At 47.6% G+C, this 22,345-nt stretch overlaps 1 protein-coding gene across 1 annotated transcript in view; it reads right to left on the bottom strand.

Annotated features, from left to right (window-relative positions):
• The window catches only part of Hck (HCK proto-oncogene, Src family tyrosine kinase), a 42,743-nt gene that overhangs the window by 2,198 nt on the left and 18,200 nt on the right, over positions 1 to 22,345 (bottom strand). Inside the window, exons 3-12 of the mRNA XM_028774985.1 lie at positions 20,726 to 20,768; positions 19,931 to 20,030; positions 19,126 to 19,224; positions 17,987 to 18,090; positions 15,045 to 15,194; positions 14,497 to 14,649; positions 12,275 to 12,454; positions 10,718 to 10,794; positions 5,005 to 5,158; positions 515 to 646 (exon numbers count right to left, since the gene is read on the bottom strand). Of these exons, the coding sequence (XP_028630818.1) occupies positions 515 to 646; positions 5,005 to 5,158; positions 10,718 to 10,794; positions 12,275 to 12,454; positions 14,497 to 14,649; positions 15,045 to 15,194; positions 17,987 to 18,090; positions 19,126 to 19,224; positions 19,931 to 20,030; positions 20,726 to 20,768 (1,192 nt within the window). The remainder of the gene's footprint in view (positions 1 to 514; positions 647 to 5,004; positions 5,159 to 10,717; positions 10,795 to 12,274; positions 12,455 to 14,496; positions 14,650 to 15,044; positions 15,195 to 17,986; positions 18,091 to 19,125; positions 19,225 to 19,930; positions 20,031 to 20,725; positions 20,769 to 22,345) is intronic.

Below are 22,345 nucleotides of genomic sequence, written 5' to 3'. Positions count from 1 at the left end.
GGCAGGAGGCAGGAGGCAGGAGGCAGGAGGCAGGAGGCAGGAGGCAGAAGGCAGAAGGCAGAAGGCAGAAGGCAGAGGGGTTTCTGGGACTTCGAGGCCAGCCTGGTCTGCATATCAAGTTCCAGGGCAGCCAGAGCTATACAGTAAGAATTGTCTAAAAAAAAAAAAAAATTGACTTCCTCCTAGCTTGGTGCCATCTCATGGCTTCCTAGACACTTGAGTGAACACCCACAGCCATCCGCATACCCAGGCCATGCCAGTTCTGGCCTCTCCAGATCATCCCATCCACCTCCTGCTCAAATAGCTGAACTCTGATTACTTGAATGCAATAAGGTGTGGGAAAGAAGAAACAGCCAGCAAACCCTGCATACAAAGCCTGAGGGATGGTGGAAGGCAGTACCACTGATTGATAAGAGAAAGGTGGAGAGGGCTAAGTTTAATAGACATACTGACAAGATGGGCCATTGCCAGGTTGGGCTCTAGACACACCCCTCACCCATGTCCCTTTTCCTACCTGGGTAAGGGATCCGGCCATAGGTGACAATTTCCATCAGCAGGATACCAAAGGACCAGACATCTGACTTGATGGTAAAGGAACCAAAGTTGATGGCTTCGGGAGCTGTCCACTTGATGGGGAACTTGGCTCCTGCAGGGTTGGACAGAGCAGAGTCATGGTAAGTCTGGGGAGCACTGAGGGCTGGGGCTCTGCTGGGATGAGGGGAATCAGGACACGGGCACCTGCTGCCTCTACAAACAGTGATGCCCTTGCAAATGTGCCCTGCCATCCCATGGTACCAAGGGACATTTGTCTTGAGGACAGACAGCTGAAGCAAGGAGGCGTGGAGCTGTGGATGTACTGTGGGAGCTCACTCTGGGGGCTACATTGATCCAATTGCTGCCTGTTAAATTATAACTCTGAAAAGTGGAGTCCTAGAGGTCTTTGGGGATGAAGGACCTCCAGGGGGCTTGAGTCTAGGTCACAGCTGATACCCCCTCCACTCCCCAGCAATGGGGTGCAAGAGAGGACTTTAGCTGTCATCTGAGATTTGCCCTAGTCACTGAGTGTCTCTTCCCTATTCTTCCCTCCCTCCATCTAGCATGGAGGGTATTTGTCTTAATTACAGTGTAATTGGTGAACATGGCATACAGGATATATAACTGCCCCTTAATTCAGGATTATGATACACTTACTGTAAAGCAAAACCCAGAAGCCGACAATGCCTTAAACACTTAGTTACTGAACACTGGGGTTCAGCAACCGCATACCATGGCTAAATCAGAGCTGTAGCTCACTGCTCTGGATCAGCATCATGACGGAGGACAGCATATCACTAGACTTGGAAAGAGATCAAAATCCAAAGGGACAGCATGTTCATCCATTCATTCACTCATTTTTATGAGACAGGCTCTCCCATAGCATAGGTTGGCCTCAATTCATTACATAGCCTAGATAGGATGGCCTTGAACTCCTGATCCTTCTGCATCCACTTCCCTAGTGTCCAGACTGGAGGCATGTACCACCATGCCCACCTTCGCATCATTTCTTCTCCATGCAACTATGCCTGCACCATCAAAATGTTGAAAATCTGCAATGACTGGGCTCTCAGTCACTCTCTGCTGCCATCTGGTGTCCATGCCCTATCATGACTGGCAGAAAACAGGCTGAGTGCTGAGGGGCAGCACCAGCAGTTGCCAAACTGCAGGGCTGTAGGGTGGAAGGAACTAGAAGGCTGCAAGCAGTTCCATTTCAAAGACTTCAGCAGGACATTTGGTTTCATGGCTAGAGTGGTCCTATAGGCTGAGAGGCTAGACCGCCATCACCAATGGTTTAATGTCCATAAGTATGCACACATCACCCTAAACAGCCTTAAGCCTGGGAGCTTTTCAGAGCTGGTCATAAACCTGACTGGCTTCATTGCAAAAGTAGCAGCACTAAGTCCTGGGGATGGAACTGAGGACACCTAGCTCTGGACTCTTGCTACAATCCACACTGCCATGTTGACTGTCTTGCCTCCACTTAGGGTTGGATCCTGCCTGTGGAAAGATGCCAGTGTCACTGAGCAACTGAGGCCTTTCCCCTGTGCCACTCTCTTCACTTGAGGCCCCTGTCACATGATGCTAATTTGAATTAGTGCTCCCTGTCTTTTCAACTTCCTGGCAGTGATAATGACACACCATCTTGGTCGGGTCTGTTTTCTTCCCTAATTCACTTTCCATGTGGCTGTGACAGGAGATGGTTAAAGTCCCACCAAAGGCCCCAGCACCTAAAGTTAACTCCTTTGTGTGATAAAAACTCTTGTGCTTTTAGGTGTCCCATAAAACTACTTTTAAAACCACATATTGAGCCACGGCTAAGCAAGAGACCATCTGTGTGCTCTTTGGAATTTGGCGAGGCTTGCATTATGGCTGAGTAAGCGATTAAGTATTGATAATTCTCAGCCCTAAAGGAAACATCCACACCACATCTCCTCCTTCCCAGGCAAAGATCATCCAGGAAGAGGCAGTAGAAAGACTGTAAAGCCAAAGACAGTGGAGGAATGCTGTAAAAGAGGATTTTCTGGATGACAGGGACATAGCACACAAGACCTGGAAGCAGCTGTGACTGCCTGTGCAAGACCAGCACAAGATCAAACTGGACAAAATCCCAGGAGAGGTGAGAAGTCGGCCTCTAAAATACCATTCCTAGCTGAGCAGCTGTTAGCAGTTGCGGCTGCTGGGGGTGGGAGGGTCAGTTTTTGTCAGGGTTGAGGATGCCACTAGCAGGAGTCAGTTCTCTCCTTCTACTATATGGATCCCGGAGCTTGATCTCAGGCCCTCAAACAGCAGCAGGCACTTTTACTCAGCCAATTTGCCTGCTCCTTTTCTTTTTAAAAACTGATATTTTGAAATGACTTACTTTACATGTAGGGGTATTTTGCATGCATGTATAAGTGTGTACCACATGCATGTATAAGTATGTACCACATGCACGTCTCACTCCCTCAGCATCCAAAGGAGGGTGTTGGATCCCATGGAACTGGGGTTAGATGATTGGGAGCCACCATGTGGGTGTCAGGACTCAGGTACTCTGCAAAAACAGCACGTGCTCTTAACCACGGAGCCATCTCTCCAGCCTCTTCTTTCCTTTCAGGAAACGGGTCTCTATATCCCAGGTTGGCTCCAACTCGTGGTAATCCTCATCTTTCTGAGTCCTGAGATTTATAGCCCAATTCTAAGTAAGTTATTTTCTTTATGTCATACTTTTGTGTGGTAATAAGGCTCAAACCCAGATCTCGAGCATGCCTGGTAGGCACTCCGCCACCAAGCCACATCCTCGGTCACGGTCCTTTTCTACATCTAGAGAGTTTTCTCCATGTCCCACTTATTCTTCACAGATTTAGATTATATATCAAATATTCATTTTATTTTTGTACTTAGTTTAAACATCAAATCATATAACAAATGGTGTGTGTGTGTGTGTGTGTATTTACTGGAGACAGCCTAGTACAATGCACATGCTAGGCAAGTGTTCTGCCACAGAACGACAGCCCCTTTACTTTTTATTTTGAGACAGGATCAGTAACTACCCTGGCAGACCTTGAACTTGTGATCTCAGTCTCCAGAGTAGCCTGGGTTACAAGTTTGCACATCTAGACCCAGCTAAATATACAGGTACTTAAGGTCTAACTTTGGTGGTCTGTAACTAAGTAGCCTGTGTGATCATCATTTGATGATAAAGACGATAGCCTTTGCAGCCCCTTGGAAGGCTCCTTCCAGCTACGCAGGGGTAGTACCTCCCTGCTTCAGCTAGCACTCCCCCACCTCCCTTCACAGCTTTGTGGGTATAAGTGAATTTTACAGCTTTAATGATATATAATTCACAAGCCATAAAATCCACACATTTAAAGTGTATATTCCAATGAATTTTTTTCAAGACAGGGTTTCTCTGTGTAGCTCTGTCCGGGCTGTCCTGGAACTCACCCTGTAGACCAGGCTAGCCTTGAATGCAGTGCTGGGATTAAAGGTGTAGCCACCACAGCTCCCAATGACTTTCATAATAGCTGAAGAATTGCGAATTGCACAGTGTTTCATCACATGTCATCCAGCCCCATCCCTGGCACTCAGAACCCCTTTCTTGAGTCTCCCACCCAGCCCTAGGCAACCACTGCTCCATTCTGGGAATTTCTTATCAAGGGTAACAGATACTGGTGCCTGGCCTCTACTTAACAGGCTTCCAACAGTTCTTTCCATTCTGTCAGAGACACTACTCCATGGCGTGGATACTCACATATTCTCCATCTGTTCTTCAGCTGATGGGCATCAGTCACGATGTTTCAGTCTGGGGCTATCACGAAGAACACTATGAGCTTCATACATGACCTTTGCCCGGTTTTGGATTCCATCATGTATGTGGAACCTTCTGGCATCTACTCTGTTTAGATTCACTTCTTTCATTTGGATGCCATGCCTCCTCCCGTTTAGTTGCATGTGGCATTGGTGTGTGGTGTGATGGGGATGGAGCCTATGGTCTTCCATGTTAGTGATGCCTGCCTTCGCCACTCAGCGCCATCCCCAGCCCCTGGTGTGGGTTTTTAAGTGCTGTGTGGTGCTACATTATGTGTGTGACACAGATGACATGCACACTCAATCTGTGGACACTTAGATGATTCTGTTTTTGTTTCCTGGGCATAAAGTTGCTCTCACTTCTCACTGCTACTTCATATCCATATGCTTTGAAATGTTCCTCTTCAGGTCTTGTGTGGTATTAACATTGCCAACCTGGTGGGATCTAGAATCGCCTAGGAGACGCCCCCCTGGGTGTGTGTGTGAAGGACTCTTTTTACATAGGGCTATCTGAGGTGGGCAGACCCATCCCAAATGTGGGCCGCACCTGCCGTGGGCTGTGGACCACATGACAAAGGAAAGATCGAGTTGAACACGCATCTGTCTGTTGGCCTCCTAACTTGATTCAAGAGTTAGTCTAGGATAGATCTTTGCCCTTTCCAGGAGGACAGCATTCCCTACCTTCCCGAGCTGTGTACTCATTGTCCTCAATGATCCGTGCCAGTCCAAAGTCAGCAATCTTACACACCAATGATGCAGAGACCAAGATGTTGGCAGCCCGGAGGTCTCGGTGGATGTAGTTCCTCTGCTCAATGAAGGCCATGCCCTCTGAAATCTGTAACCGGAAGACACAGTGTCATCCTCACATATTGGAAGCGTACAGAATCTTCCCCTAGAAAACTGGGAGATATTTGCATCGGCCCTGCAACTTTCTTTCTTTGTTTCTCTTTCTTTCTCTCTTTCTTTCTCTCTTTCTTTCTCTCTCTCTTTCTTTCTTTCTTTCTTTCTTTCTTTCTTTCTTTCTTTCTCTCTTTCTCTCTTTCCCTCTTTCTCTCTTTCTTTCTTTCTCTTTCTTTCTGTCTTTCTTTCTTTCTCTCTCTCTTTCTTTCTTTCTTTCTTTCCCTCTCTCCCTCCCTTCTCCTTCCTTCCTTCCTTCCTTCCTTCCTTCCTTCCTTCCTATTTTTTTTTTTTGTCAGAAGGATCCTGGGCTCTCGATTGGTACTGCTCTGCCTGCTTATCTAGGCTTGGGGATACTCTCAAGTTCTGGCTCTGTTTGTGGACTTTTGTTTTTTGAACATCAGAACTTCTGGAGAGTCCTTTGAAATGTCTTCAAGGAACAAGCAATGTGAATGTTTCCCCAGGACCCTCTGCCCACATGCATGAGCCAGTGTACCAGGGAGAGCTTCGATCCCTTCTGGGGACAACATCACCTCAATATTCTCTCCTCACTCTTATGCCCTCCTTATCCTCAAGCCTGGAAAATTCACCTGCTAATCTAACAAAAGTCCTCAGGCTGTCTATGAGTGCCTATCCAGTCCTTTGAACAGGATGTAGGTAGGCACAGCCATTGCATGACCACCATAGAGAAAAGGCAAAACAGGGTACCAGATGGAAGTGCAGAAAGTTTCATTAGATGGTCGTGGAAACTGCCTGGAGGAGGTGACATTTTAGCAGAGAATGGGATGACCACAATAATAAGTGTGTTGAATAAGAACATTGCAGGCAGGGAGAGTACCATGTGCAAAGGTGGGAGGACGAGCAATCTTAGAATAGCATGGGGCCAGGTATCTGAGCAGAGATGGGAAAGTGGAGCTTGGGAAGGCTTCAGTGTAGCTGGATGCATATTTAAGGACCACTGTGGCTTCCAAGACAGTGTGAAGAATTCTTATTCTTTTTTTTTCCAAGACAGGGTTTTTCTTTATAGCCCTGGCTGTCCTGGAACTCACTCTGTAGACCAGGCTGGCCTTGAACTCAGAAATCTACCGGCCTCTTCCTCCCAAGTGCTGTGACTAAAGGTGTGCACCACCACTGCCCGGCTAAGAACTCTTATTCTTAAAGCTTCTGGTAGAAAGACACATTGCTGTTAGGAGAGGTGGAAGATAAACCTCAGTTGCCCAGAGAGCCACATGTACAGTTTACAGAACTACCTTGGAGCTCTGTGAAGGCAGACTCACCGTGAGCCACTTTACAGAGATGCTTGTCCTGAATGTCAGCTTCAAACCAGAATGGCTCCAGACAGTCCAGAACTGCAGAACTCTGGAGGTTTGCACCCGGGGATTATTAGATGAGGTTATTTTAGGAACTGGGAGTGGCAGAGTCTGATCAGACAGCCCAAAACGGAGCTGGGCAGTAAACTCAAAGCCTTAGGGAACCAGGTAGTGCAATTGCAAAGAATGAACAGGAGGGGGCATCAAAAGCAGTAGAAATAAGCCAAGCTTTCTGAGTGAACTTTCAAGACTGATTTTGTCTGGATAGAGATTGTAGTGGACTGAGATGGGGTCTGGAGGTCTGGAGAGCATGAGAAATCTACAGGGCATCCTTAGAAGAGCAGCTGGCGACGTTACTAGGAAGATACGGCAGCTTATTTAAAATAAACTGATAAACACAGCAGGTCTTTTTTTTTTTTTTTTTTTTTTTTTAACAAACTATAGACTTGGGAGGGTTAGGATCCATCGAGAGGAAATTGAAAGCCCAGAGTTGTAAATAACCAGCTCAAAGCTGCATAGCATGTGACTCTTACCCAACCTCTGTGTCTAGTGCATTCCCGCTGGCTGACATGCCTATATCGCTGGTTGTTATGTGAGCTCAATGGGGAAGGTATGCTAACGCCACTTGGGAGGCAATGGGACATCATGGCTAAGTGGCTCCAGAGTTAGACCAGCTTAACTTGATCCCCAAGCTTGTGACCACAAGCCTGTCTCCTAGATCTCCTAGGGAGGCTAACCTCTAAGCTTGTACCACAGGCAAGGACAGTGTCTGCCATAAACTATTCACTTGAGAGGTGGCTAGTAATGTCATCAGAGCAGCCAAGTGCCTCGCTCAGATCCTCACTGGCAGAGCTGGGACTAACACAAACACACTGCATGTCACTCAAATGCTGGAACTTGATGGTAATAAGTTGATATGGTTTCAAAACCACCAGGCAAGTCCCCAGGTACTAGAACTTAGGTCTGCTTCCAAGAATATCAGGGAATCAAGGAACTGGTAAGCAGTGATTCTAGCACAGTGCTTGTGTGTTAGTTTGTGTGTGTGTGTGTGTGAGTGTGTGTGTATGAGTATATATGTGTTTCTAGTACTATAATACCGCTTTCTGCCAACTTGAATAGGAATAGCTTTTCTTCAAGAGGAAGGGCTTCTTCCTCTCTTTAAATATAATTTAGTTATCTACTTTTAGTTTTTCAAGACAGGGTTTCTCTATGTAGCCATAGCTGTCTTGGAATTCATTTTGTGGACCTTGAACTCACAGTGATATGCTTGCCTCTGCCTTCTGAGTGCTGGGATCAAGGTGTGCAGCACCACTGCCTGGCTATTTATTTTAATTTTATGTGCATTGGTGTTTTGCCTGCATGTATTTCTGTGTGAAGGTGTTGGATCCCCTGGAACTGGAGTTACAGACAGCTGTGAACTGCCATGTGGGTTCTGAGAATTGAACTCTGGCCCTCTGGAAGATCCACCTGTGCTCTTAACCCCTGAACCACCTCTCCAGCCCAGGGATAGCTCTAATAAGACATATTTTAAATTCTATTATATGAAATTTTATTTCACCAATAAAGTTGGGGCTAAAAACAGGTTCCAAACTTGAAAGCTACATTTGTGATGCAATTTTCCCATTGGACTGGGAAACTGAGAACCAGAGTAGGTCTGAGGTTACAAAAGTGGGTCCTCAGGTAAATATCCTGTTCTGTCCAGGCTCAGAATCTACCTCTGCTTTTGGGTGTACCAAGACCAGAATGTCTCTTGTTTTGTTTTCTTCAGCTGTAAACCAGGGAGAGAGTGGCTCAATTTTTTGCTACAGGGTTTCATGTATCCCAGGTTGACCTAGAACACACTATATAACAGAGGATAACTTTGCACTTCTGATCTTCCTGCATCCATTTCTCAAATGTTCAGATTAATTATACATGTGTAGCACCACATCTGGTTCATGTGGTGCTGGGATCAAGCCTGGGACTTCATGTGTGCTAGGCTACTGACTAAGCCATATCCCCCTCTGCAGGGGTAGCTCTTGCTCACCAGCAAAGCTCCTGCTGGTTACATGCTCATACTTGAGTATCAGGCTAGACTATTGCTCTCCAGGAGACTGGGGCCCACTGGAAAGGAAGTGCCCGGCCTTGATTTCCATATGTCTCTGGCATTCAGGGCTCTGAAAGTAGAGGCTCTGGTTAGACCTCACCAGGGTTTGAGCCCCTGGTATTTGCATAGTCAAATGAGCTTTGACCTGGGTCTACCAGGCTCAACCCTAGGTTCAGCTGCAAACTCCCTCAACTCCCACAGGGCTGTGCCCACATCCCTTTCATCTGTGCCACATGCTGGCTCTGGCTGGCCATGCTTGCCCTCCGTTGCCTTTTTGGCCGTTTGAACAGAGCAGAATACAGAGTTGGAGGAAGCCCGCTGTGCGTGGAATGTGGCCACGGGCCGGGCCGCGGGGCAGGTAAGAGAGAACGTTAACTGGTTTTGTACAGAGTTGGGAATAGAACTCAGAGTGTGTGCACCCAGGAAAGCTCTGGACCACTGAAGCATTCTTGTTTTGCTCATTTATTTTAAATTGGGGTTTTAAGATGTGTCCCTTAGGCTTACATAGCCCCTTCTCTTTGCTGAATTCTTGCTCTTCAGGTTCTGAGCTGGGGCCACAAGGGTGGTGGGCCTTTAAGAGAGCTCATTGTTTAATGCCTGCAGTCTCATCTACAAGTGAACTTGTATGAAGCAAGAAGCGGCTGTTTGCTATTGTCATCATTGTGACAGCCACTCCTTCCCCTCTAATCAGCCCTGCAGCTTAGACCAGCTGGACAGCCTCCCTGGGCTTCAGTTTCCTCATCTGAACTTAACTTTTTTTTAAAGACATACTCTGCAGCTCAAGTCTAGCCTGGCCCTCCTGATCTTCCCTCTGCCTCCAGAGTGTTAAGATTACAGTCATTCACCATTGTGCCAAGTTTGTACTTAAATTCTTCACATCTCAGTTTTCAGGTCTGTAAGATGGGATGACAGTTACCTTCCTGTGACCAGACTCCTACTTCAGAGGCCTGCCAGGACCCTGGGCTTGGCTGCTGTGACTGGCTTTGGCCAATAGGGTATTGACAAGTCATTGCAAACAGAGGCTTACCCACTGCCTACACCCTGGACAAATCCCTCTTGGAGCTCTGGTACTGGGCTGTAAAAAAAAAGTACTGAGGGCCTAGAGGCCACATGGGGAGAAATTGTAAGGATGGATGTTACCTTGGACAATGTTCCTCACGTCACCTCAGTTCATAGAGTGGTCCACCTAGCTTGCTACAGTCAGTCCGGAGAATCATGGGAAATATTCAGTGTTATCATTTCAGGCTACTAAGCCTTTATCTGTTACATAAGAATGGATGGCTTACATGGCTGGTGATGTAGCTCAAATGTAGACTCCTTCTCTGGCATGTGTAGGGCCCCAGGTTCCAGTCCTCACTCCAAAAACCAACCAACAAAATGATCCCAGGCTCTAGAGAGATGGCCCAGTGGTTAAGAGCACTGGCTGCTCTTCCAGAGATCCTGGATTCAGTCCTAGCACCCACATGGCAGCTCACAGCCATCTATAACTACAGTTCTAGAGAATCTGGCACCCTCTTCTGACATATGAGGGCACCAAACTTTCATGTAGCATAGACTTATATGCAGGCAAAAGAACCATATAATAAAATAATTAATCTTTTATTTAAAAATTTCATAGTTTTTATGTCAGCACTGTATGGGTTGGTTCACATGAGAACAGTCCGTATCTGTGGGTTCTGCATCTGCAGAGTCAACCAACAGCACATCAAGAATATTCTAAAAACAATTGCATCTATATTCACTGTCTACAGACCTTAAATGATTATTGTCCCTTACACAATACAAAATAATAAGTATTTACATAGCATTTATGTTGAATTCCATAAGCCACCTAGAGATGCTTTAAGTACTATACAGGGAGTGTGCCTAGGCTATTTGCAAATATACTATTTTCTATAAGGGACTGTAGCATGCATAAGTTTTTGAGTACTTGGAGTACTGTGACTAGTCCTTGTGTATGTGGTGAGGATGAGTATTCACACAAAAGATACAGAGCACACAAATGACGTCACCTCTCCTGTCACCTCTCCTGTCACCTCTCCTGTCACCTCTCCTGTCACCTCTCCTGTCACCTCTCCTGACCGTTGCTGGCACAGCTCACCTGGGCTGAGAAGTCGATGAGTTTTGGCAATGGCTGCTTGCTTCCCTCTTCACTCTTGAGAAAGTCCAGCAGGCTTCCTGCAGAGGGGAGCAAGAAGAAACATGGACTACTACTCCTTAGGTGAGGAATAAGTAACACTTTTTCATAGCAATAGAGATTTTTCCTCTTTGCAGTACAGGGATTGAACCCAGAGCCTAACACATGCTAGGCAAGCGCTCTACCGCTGAGCTATATCTCCAGCCGATCTTCTCCTTCTCTTCCTCCTCCTCTTCTCTTCCTCCTCCTCCTCCTCCTCCTCCTCCTCCTCCTCCTCTTCTTCCTCTTCCTCCCCCTCCCCTTCTCCCTCCCCTTCTCCCTCTCCCTCTCCCTCTTCTTTTTTTGAGACAGGGCTTCTCTATGTTGTCTTGGCTGAGCTGGAACTCAATTTGTAGACAAGCCTGGCAATTCTCTAACTCACAGAAACTGCCTGCCTCTGAATCTCAAGTGCTGGGATTAAAGGCAAGCCGTGTATGACTTTCTTCTTGAGATAGTGTCTTGTTATGTTGTTCAGGCTGGTCCCCTAATTCCTGGGCTCCAGCTATTTTACCATTTCAACTGTGGAATAGTCTCGACTGCCAGCATTCATCACTGCCCAGCTGTAGTGCTAGTTAAAGATATCTTCCTACTGCTCCTAGTATCTGAGTGCTAGAGCCTGAATTTTTATGATAGGACTTTTTAGTTGCTTACTAACTCTTTGGCTGATACAGCCTCATGAAACTGGGTGCTCAGGGCTTGGCTTTAGAAAGCTGGCTGGTGGTAGATTTGTAAACTTGAAAAGTAGAAAAAGTTTTGAGTTTTCAAGTCACATTGGATGATGTTGTGTGAGATGTTTATCCAGAAATGACCAGGGACTGAAAATGACTATAAACCAGCTTTCTTAAAACAAACAAAACAAACAAACAAACTCTGAGAAGCCAGGTGTGGAGACACACATCTGTAATCCCAGCACTTGAGAGGTTGAGGCAGGACAGCTGTGACATTGAGGCTAGCCTGGGCTACATAATGAGTGCCAGGACAGCCTGGGCTACAGAGTGAAATCCTTTCTCAAACATTCCTGAGATATGCTGAATAATCACAGGGTAGGGTGGCCCAAAGCTAAGTAGCCTGAAGTGACAACATGAACATTGTCATGATTCAGTGGGTTGATCATAGCAGGGTAGGTGGACCACACTGTGAAGGGAGGTGACACAGGTGGAACATTCAAGATGATGTGTCACTTTTATGGTCTTTCTCCATGTGGTTTCTTTTTCCCTTTGTACTTGAAGCAAGACTTCTTTACAGCCCAGCACCAGGGTTCTCAGGTACAAGTCACAAGGAAGCCCCGTGATTCCTCTGTCATCCAGGGGCTGCCCTTCCTCTCCACAGAGCTCCCTTGACATGATTTCACTCTGCGAGCCAGGAGGCTGGAGTGTTGGAGCTCTATGAGGACTTGTTGGATGTGCCCGAAGAGCCACGCCAAGGTCATCTTTGAGACTGAAAGACATCAGCTTGGACCACAGTCTATCTTAGCCCACACACCTTTGGCCATGAACTCTGTGACGATAAAGATGGGCTCCTGAGAGACCACAGCGTGCAGCTTCACCAGCTTGTCATGCTGCAGCGTCTTCATCAGGTTGGCCTCTGCCAGGAAGGCCTCCACTGACATGCTCCCCGGCTTCATTGTCTTCACGGCCACTTTGGTGTGCTTGTTGTAGGTGGCTCAAGAAAGCATGAAACATAGAGGGTGGTTAGGACCCAGCAGCCCTGGAGCCCTCCCTGCCCATCTTAGGCCTTTAAGACAGAGAGAGGGCACCACTACAGCCCGGCTGTGGGCTGGAGACTGGTTCCCTACCTAGCTGAGTACAACTCAAACATCTAAGTTCTCTGGGCGTTTTCCTCACCTGCTAAGTGGAAGTGATAAGCACTCACTCTGAAGGGCTGTTTGTAAGAGTGCAAGAACCTCCTGTCTGGGCTTGGAGCATGTGCCTATCATTCTAGATCTCTCAAGCTAGTGAAGGAGGGGGACTGGAGGCTCCAGGCCAGCCAACTCAAAAGACGGGCTGAGACTGGAGCTCAGTGGCACAGCACTCGCTTAGCACATGCAGGATGCTGAGTTTGATCCCCAGCGCTATAACAGAAATAATAATGGGAGTAACCCTTAAGCCACCAGTTAGACTGTGACACGAGCCTGCACAAACAGTGGGTAAGCTTAACGCTGCCTTGAAATAAATACCAGATTCATTATGTCCATAGGCTCTGCTTGGCCTGATCATGCCTACTTCTCTGTCCTTGTCATCCACCAAGGTGACCTCCAACACATGCTCAAACTAGAGACTGAACCAGGGTCTCATACTAGGAAAATGTTCTACCACTGAGCTATATCCCCAGCCCTGTTTTCACAGTTTATTTTGAAACAGGGTCGTACTAAGTTGTTCAGGTTGGCCTTGAACTTGAGTCCTCCTGTCTCAATATAGTAGCTGGGATGGTAGGCATATATCACTAGGCCTGGCTCAATAAATTCACTCTTGCTTTCTTAAAAAAAAATTAATGAAATAAAATACATTTCTCTCTCTTTCTCTCTCTCTTTGTGTATGTGTGTGTGCCTGTGCATGTGTGTATGTGTGTGTGTGTGTATATGTTTGTATGTGTGTGTGTATGTGTGTGTGTGAGTGTGTGTGTGTATGTGTGTGTGTATGTGTGCAGGTTAGAGGACGATCTTTGCCAGCAGTTCCCTCTTTTCAGTGTGGGTTCTGGGGTTTGAACTAAAATCATCAGGTTTTGCAGCAAGCCCTTTTACCCAGTGAGCCAGCTCACTGGCCTCACCCTGGCTTTTATGCATTAACCGCCCTGCATGTACCTGTCCCTCAAGTACTCAGCTTCGGGGACTTGCCATACACTGTTCTCTTGTTCCATCCCACCCTGCTTCATTTGATGTCTCTTGTCTTATACATGCTTTTCTTTCTTTGTGTGCCTTGGATGCCAAGAAGCTCAAATCCAGATCTGTGATGTTGTTTGTAGTGAGGACATAGGGTCTCATGGGACGGTTCTTTCTTTTTTTATTAGCCCCAACTTTGCTACTCAGATCTGTCTTTCCTCCTACACCTCCTTTTGGCTTCCTTGCTCAGCACCTGGCATAGAGCAGGCTCTGGGTAAGCGGAGCTGAGACACAGGCTTTTGAGACTTACTTCATCTGGTGGTGGGTTTGCATCTCTACAGGCTGCTTCCTGTCTATCTGCCATACAGAGGAGTGTCATCACGCAGGCCAAGCATTGTGACCATCTATCTCCCCGTAAAACAGGAATGAATGGCTGTTCTCAAGATACTGGGGCAAGGACCACAGGGGTGTGCCAAGCCTTTCTGGTGTCCCATCATGTCTGGAATATCACTGAGCATTGTGGCTCATGATCTGAACAGCTTAGTCTTTAGTTGCCAGCATTGGACTCACCTGAAAACCCAAGCCCTTTCCCCTCACTCTGAATTTTCACCATCACAAGAGGCCCTGAGTATACCAGCCCCACAAGGGCGGGTGTTCCCAAATCCACACAAAAGAGGGACTTCCCCATCCTGGACTTGGGCAGTTCTTTGACCTTCAAGCCTGGCCACAAAGGCAAACTAGTGATTTCCCAGTAGACAATTTGGTTTGCTATCTGAGGAGTGGCTTTCTGTGGTTATTATTTGAATTCCCCGCTGCTAGGTGATATCCCTATACCCTCAAGGCTCTCCCAGTACTGGCTTTGTGGACTCTGGCCCCAGCTCCTTACCCATCCACACTTCTCCAAACTGTCCCGCTCCGAGTTTCTTCTCCATCTGGAGAGATTCTCGAGGAATCTCCCAGGCATCTTTCTCCCATGGCTTCTGAGGTTTGGGAGATACACAGGGCACTGACAGCTTCTGGCAGAGCCCATCCTTCCCCTCTGAAACAGAGTGCCCAGTCAGCAGGCAGGACATTCCCCTAATCGCAGAATATGACGAAATGATGCCTGTATACCTCCACCCTCATGTCCAACCAGCCTAAACCTTAAGGAGTGCCCAGAGTGATTGCCTGGCAAGACCAGGAAATTCGAGTGCAGAATTGCATGCCACTGGGAATCTGAGAGACAGGCCCCTCTCAGTGGGGGTTAGTGGTATGATACAGTACTTGCCTAGCAAGCACTAGACTCTGGTTCCTTCTCCAGAGCCAAACAATCATTGAAAAGCAAAGCCAACGTGCTGAGGACTACAGGCTGTGGCTGGTGACGGCATCACAGCCAGGCCACACGGCTTAGGCTCTGCAGTCAAATGTGGAGGCATGGCCTGGAGCAAAACTCACTCTTATAGTGGACCACAAGTTCCTGCAGGCTGCTGAAGGTGCTCCTCGGAGAGATGTAGAAACCTCCACTGTCCAGTGTCCGGATCTTATAATGCTTTACCGTGTCTCCGTGCTGGGGGTCATAGTCTCGAACAGACAATGAGTAGCTCCCTGGATTGGTCCAAGAGAAGCCCCTCAGAATGGCACCTCAAAGGCCTGGCTGCCTGATGTCAGTACTTTGACATCCTTATGATGTCCCGTGAGGCCTCTGCTGGCAGCACCTGGGCAGAAGCTCATTTCATTAAGAGTGGGCTGAGGCATTAGGCTGCCTGGGTTCACATCCCAGCTCAGCAAGTCTCAGGTGTGAGCTCTGGGGCAAATGACCACTGGGCTTTGTATGCCTCAGTCCCCTCGACTGTAAAAATAAGAGTTGTTATGCCTCTCCATCTCATCAGTTTGCCCCGTGATTAGCAGAAGTAATACTGATAAGTGACTTGGGAAGTAAGCTGGCTGTCACAATCACTTCATTATCTACCCATCTGTCTGTCTGTCTATCTATGTATCTATCTATGTATCTATCTATGTATCTATCTATGTATCTATGTATCTATGTATCTATCTATCTATCTATCTATCTATCATCTATACCATCTATCTGTCTGTATATATTTAATGAAGAAAAAGCCAAGATACTATACTAATTTGGGAGAGAGAGAAACAGAAATGTACAAATAAATAAAAAGAAAGAACAAAGAAGATCTGGTCTGATTACTAAAATGTGAAAATAGGCACTGTGGTCAGCTGCACAGTGTCCATGATGTTCTTATGTGAACACCTGCTCCTGGAAATATGTGACCTTACACAACACAGAGTACTCAGGGAGTTCCCAGGGAACTCAGAGGGGTCTTTAAGGGAGGCAGTTAGTGACTGTGCTGCTGGACAAGGGTGTTGGAGAGGATGAGCCATGAGCCAAGCAACACTTGTGGCCTTTCAAAGCCCAAAAGGACAAAAAATGAAATGGAGCCTCCCTGCCCCCACCCCCAAGCCTCCAAAATGAGCCAGGCCCACAGACACCCTGACCAGAGTCCAGCAAGCCCAGACTCTTGGCTTCCAGAACTGAGAGGTAAAACAGATGTGTGGCTCTAAACTGTCCAGCTTGCAGTAAGCCATGACTTGGATTGTCACACAGACCAGAGACGCTCAAGTCTTCCAATCTGTGACCACAGTTCATCATGTCAGAGCTGTGCTAACTAGCTTCTCTGCTGTTCAATTTTCCTCCTTTTTATAATAGCACAATGTCATGGAGGGAAGTTTAGATTGTGGAATGACAGCTGACAACATGCCACGCTGTTCTAAGCATGCTGGCCAAATGAACAGTGAATGACTTGGAACAGTGTGCATTTTGATCAATTAAAATTACATGGATCATATTATTCATCATAGTGAATAGTATCATGAGGTAGATGCTTTATAGAATTATATCAGCCACATTTTATATGTGACATAACTCACTTGGAGTCACACAAGCTGGCAAGTGGCACATTTGGGTTTTAAGCCTGTCCAGTTGGCTCCAGGGCCCCTTCTTAGCCACCCTATCCCAGTCAAGGGGAACCTGATGTACCTGGGGCTAGACAGAGTGCATAGGATCTGGAAAGCAGCCAAGTGCTTGGGACCTTGTTCTAAATCAGTCAGATCCTCGGCTTCCTTCACCTCCAAGGGGCTGTGGACGTAAGTCCAGCCCACTCTCCTGTCCACAGGTCTGCCACAGGGCTTTTGGTTTCTTTGCTTCTCCATAGAACTAGACAGGCCAATCTCTAAGCTACTCTAGGCACAGCGGGAGACAAGAAGCTTGGCCTCCCTGCAGCCTAAATGCTCACAGGCCTCAGACAGAGACCAAATGACTGGCCCCAGACTCACAGATGCCTTTGATGTCCCCCAAACTATGTGCCTCATAGTACCAACCAGGTCACACGTTATACAGCTGACTTGACCTGTTCAAATCAAGTGGCTGTGAGTGCGAACAGCCAAAGGCTCACTGTGCACGTGGAATCTGACCTGACACACACAGCATGTATGTGAGCTCACACACACTGCTGCCCAGGGAAACCCACCCAGGGGAGTGCCAGTCGGAACCAGCCTATGTGGTTAGAGGTGATTTTATTATCAAGATAGTGTTTCTATCCATAGTCCTATAGACCAGGCTGGCCCTGAACTTAGAGATTCACCTGCTTCTGCAGTGTTTTCATTTTATTTTAGTTTTAAACTTTGGTCACCCACTCCAGATGACTCCTTTCTGACATGGGAATTTCGGGACAAGACTCCTGACACCAATGACATCTTCCCATCCAAATGCCCATAAAAGAGCTTCCTCCCTTACATCGTATAGGGTAGGGCACATGGCTGTCATTGTCATGCTTGTAGAGGTCAGAGGACAGTCTTCAGCTGTCGGTTCTTCCCTTTTACTGTGTAGGTCTGGGGTATGGAACTCAGCTTGTCAAATGACCTCTGGGATCTCCAGCTAAGCCATCTCACTTACCCTCCCCCACCGAGAGAGACTTTTAAGTGAGTCCCAGAGGCACAGGGCCAGGGCCTGTTTTGGGTCAAGTTCTATCTTGCCCAGCACTGTTTCCTCACCTGGGAGCAATGGAACTTATGGGCAGGACAAAGTAGTGTGGCTATTTAAGATATTAGACCGGGATCCAGTGGGGACCAAGTGTCAGCTTGATGTTTGTTTGCTTTCGGGACTCAAGCCACTTCTGTTGATCTAAGCCGGCATCTTCTAGAACTGAGAAGAGGCCGCTTAGTGCAGACCCACAACCCTCTTCTTGCTCAGAGCAGCAAACAACAGATGAAAACTTGGCAGTATGGCCACTTGACAGAGCTATTCAACCCTCCTCAGAGAATTGTCCTAGGGTTGGAGAGGCACCTTGCCTGGGCACAGGAAGAGGGAGGGCTGGCATCACCTTTGGTGGTCTCACTGTCCCGGATCATGAAGGAGCCTAGCATGTTGCCGGGAGCCAGGAGGTGGCGCTCTGCATCCTTCCGGCTGATACCCTTGAAGAACCACCTGTCAGGAATGAATGAGGACAGTGTGAGATTCAGGATAGACCAACCTGCCCTGCTCAGGTGATGTTCCTGGCCATACAGGGCACAGCCCACTCAGAGGTTGGGCCCCAAGCACCTGACCTCAAGAAGCATTGTTTTTCTTACTTTTGGGGGGTTGGGTCGGTGGGAAACAGCTATTCTTTTTTTTTTCTTTGCTATTTTGGGTACTTATGGAAAAGTTCATGTTGTAGCAGCTGAAGTTCTTTTTATCCTCACGAGAATAAGGAGCAGTTCAAGTACCACAATGGGGAGAGAGTCCTGAGCAGATATCAGCATGCCTGACACTGCTGCAGGTCTGCCAGGTGACTTTCGTTCTATGGGTCTCTGCTGCCTCAGTGATCAACAACAGAGAAAGATAGCTAACTTTAATCACCCTCCTGCCCCCATACAGTGTCTCATTATACAGTTCTACTGTCCTGGAACTCACTATGTAGACCAGGCTAGCCTTGAACTCACAGAGATCCATCTCCCTCTGCCTTCAGAGTGTTGGGATTAAAGAATTGTGCTACTAAACTTAGCTCATGCCGGGCAGTGGTGGCGCACGCCTTTAATCCCAGCACTTGGGAGGCAGAGGCAGGCGGATTTCTGAGTTCAAGAGTTCGAGGCTAGCCTGGTCTACAGAGTGAGTTCCAGGACAGCTAGGGCTACACAGAGAAACCCTGTCTCGAAAAAAACAAACAAAAAAAAGAGCTCAGTACTTGAGAGGGAGGCAGACAGGGCGTGTGCAACAAAAACAAACAAACAAACAAACAAACAAAAGTCCCTTTTTGCCAGTGGGATATGTTCAGAAGGAAGTAAAAACACCTCTCCGAAGGTCACAGAAGGGACCATTTTGGACAGGTCTGCGAGACCTGAAGCATGGGAATGAACCAGCTAAGCCAAGAGCCTCGGGAAGAGGGTGCCAGACAGGGGAGAGAGTGCATCCAGAGATGCTGAGGTGGTTAGCAGGCCAGTTTTGCCCAGGCAGCCTTCTGGAAGACAGAGCTGGAATACTTACTCCTCTGTCTCCAAAGAGTTAACTCGAGCCACATAGTTGCTTGGGATGTAGCCTTCCTTCCGGGTAGCCAGGGAACGTGCCTTCCACCACTCCCCAGACCTAAGGAAAAGGAGAGAGAGAAGGGTCAGCAGGCACAGGAATCTTCTTTAGTCTGCTGTGTCCCCTACTTGGGCCTAGAAGCCCCCCTCCCACACTCAGGAAGCCAGGAGGTTAGAGGCAGGGTACCTAGCATGTGCCGAGGACTAGGGTAGGGTTGTGATAGTCTCCACAGGAGTCTGGAGTAAAGCCACAGCCTGGGTCCTTGGATCCATTCTTCTTCCTGGACTTGTGTCCTTGGCTGGACTAACTTGACCCAATCCAGGACCTGTGTCCTGGAAGCACTCACACTGGCTCAGTTGGAGCCCAGAGGAGAAGGCCGTGGGCTCAAGGGTTTGGCTACACATGGCCAGGTCTCATTCCCAGATCTCAGTATAATCTGAACTCTTGTAACAGTCCCTTCTGGTAAAGGCTGTGACTATCATAGGTGGGGGGCTCAGAGGGATTTCTGGAGGGACCAGGCCTGAAGGGCAGCTTGGAGTCCAGACACTTAGGCCTCCATCCCTTAGGAAGGCTTTGTGGAGAGCCTGCTAGGGAGGACATAGTTTCCATCTCTGGTTTTGTTACTAAGTGTGTGTTACTATGGTGTGTTGTCAGATTCTCATTTGCTCCCAGAATTAGGCTGTCGGGCTCTTTAAGAATGGAAAACAGAAATATAGCTAAACCCTGCAGGTGGGTGTGTCTCAAGGGGGACCAGGCTAGAACTCACTCTTCCAGAACCACCATCTGGTCTCCCTTCTGGAAGCTGAGGTCTTCACGGTGAATGGCCTCATAGTCGTACAGTGCGACTACAACGGTGTCCTCAGAGCCTGTCAGGAAGGGAGATACCAGGATGGATTCCTGTGCCATCCCCCAGTACCCAACTCCTTTGCAACAGAGCAGCCTCCTGTGCTGGGCCCTGTGCTGGTTAAAGCCTTCGGGGCTTTGTTCACATCACCAGACAGCATTCTAGAAAGACAAGAGCCCAGGCAAGGAATTCGGGTAACTCAGAGGCTATTCAAGGATGCTAGTTAGCTCTTGTCACCTCAACGCAAACTAGAGTCACCTGGAAAGAGAGAACCTCAAAGATAGAGTCTGCCAATCAGATTGGCCAGTGGGAAAGTCTGCAGGAAATATTTTTTTTCTGGTTGGTGATTATTGTGGAGAGACTGACGGTTGGCTGGTCCACTATGGACGGCACTTCCCCTGAACAGCTGCTTTTGGGTTGTATAAGAAAAGCAGATTGAGCAATCCAGGAAGCACCTTTTCTCTGCTTCAGTTCCTGTCTCTAGCTTCCTGCTGAGTTCCTGTTCTGACACTCTGATTTCCCTCAGTGATGGACTGTGACCCACGAACTGTAAGGCGAAATAAACCCTTTCCTCCTGACTTTGGTCATAGTGTTTTATCATAGCATTGCAAAACCCAAATGAATACAGATGTTTTTGACTTTTTCCCACCAGTTACAACTCAGAACCTAAACTAATAGATGTACCTTATGCTGAGACTCTGGCTTTCGGATACTCACCCTCCACATTCCCCGGGGGCATGCTGTTGCTGTTGTTTGATCCCTGCAGGAAGAAACAGGAAAAGGACATGGGTCTGAAAGTCTGAGGAGCCTGTGTTGAGAAGGTCACCACCCTTTTCAGCCTACCTAGGTCCTGGTAGTAGAGAATTACAAACATAGGCAGGATCACATGTAATAAAGTACAGAGTCTGCACATGGATGGAGATATCTTAACTTGTGATCTGGACCCTTGCCTTGAAATACTGAGAAAGGCTGGGTTGATCGTCCCATCCAGTGAGGGAGCTGTTGCAGATCTGTGTTGTTTAGAGGTGTCTGAAGGTACTTTGGGTCTGCCAGGTTTCTCACAGACAGACTCCATCATGTGCATGGAGCAACCTGAGTGTCTGATCAAAGGGGCATTGCTATCAGGACCACAAGGTCTAAGAGTATCACTTAGATGGCATCACACAGACTTCTGGGTGAAAACAGCTACTTCTGCTGAGCATCGCACTATTGAAACTGGGCGTGGCGGTGCACACATGTAATGCCAACACTGGGAACCAAGCAGGACTGCTGTGAGTGCCGAGCAGCCTGGACCAGACAGTGAGAGCCTGTCTTGCAGAGCAAGCACACAAACAACTCATCATGTCTATAGTAAGTGAGGATAAGTATTTCCTGTGGACACATATTTGGTAATGTGGTGGCAAATCCACGGGAAAGGGTTTTTATGTGTCCACAGCAAACTGATAATGCTTGTTGCCTTTAGGGGATGTGGCACTTGCAGGGCTTCATAATTCATCACTTCTTATCTTCAATAAGACGGAGCCTTATGTCACATATGTGACATTTCTTTGAGGAAGCACTGAGGGATAGTTGTTTTTGTTTTGTTTTGAAAGATACTCTAAGGTTCCGAGATGTTCTGTAGGATGCCTGTGTCATCCTGGGTTTCTCAAACCGATTTGGCCCTCGAACTCTTTCTCTGAGAAATGCTTTCTTATCTTACTGCCACCTCTGGGCCAGCACTGCACAGGAGGGAATACTTATGCTGACAACTGCGCCCCTTCATCTTCCCCCAGGAAGGACAGCCCCAAAGCTGTCCTCAGAATCAGGCCGTACACATTAGGAGAAGACCCAGGAATGGCTTAGGGCAACAGTCTGTACCCGGATCAGGATACCAGCAGTGTGAGAAGTTTGTGTAGACACAGGCTGTGCTAACAGAGGCCAAGTGAAAAGAGAGAGGTGACCATTGTATTCTCCTCCCTTTCCCAGGCAGAGCCCTGTTCTGAGTCTCACACTTAGAGACTATGGACTTGTAGGACAGAAGTCTAGACCTCCTGTCCTGAAAAAGAGGGCTCAGAAGGGCTGGACCTGGGTATGGTTTTTGCCTTTAGTCTGTGGGCTGTCACTGGGTGAAGGGACCGGATGTATTTGGGGCAGGCTTGGGATAAAGAAAGGGGAGGGCTACCAAAAAAAAAAAAAAAGAAAGAAAGAAAAAAAGAAAAAAAGAAAGTAAAAAACAGCCAGGCAGTGGAGTACTTGGGAGGCAGAAGCAGGTAGATTTCTGAGTTCGAGGCCAACCTGGTCTACAGAGTGAGTTCCAGGACAGCCAGGACTACACAGAGAAATCCTGTCTCAAAAAAC

The sequence above is a fragment of the Grammomys surdaster genome, unplaced genomic scaffold (genome assembly GCF_004785775.1).
Source record: "Grammomys surdaster isolate TR1022 unplaced genomic scaffold, NIH_TR_1.0 251, whole genome shotgun sequence".
Taxonomy (NCBI): Eukaryota; Metazoa; Chordata; class Mammalia; order Rodentia; family Muridae; genus Grammomys; species Grammomys surdaster.
Note: the sequence above shows the minus strand (reverse complement) of the source record. Positions and strands in the feature narration are given on the sequence as shown.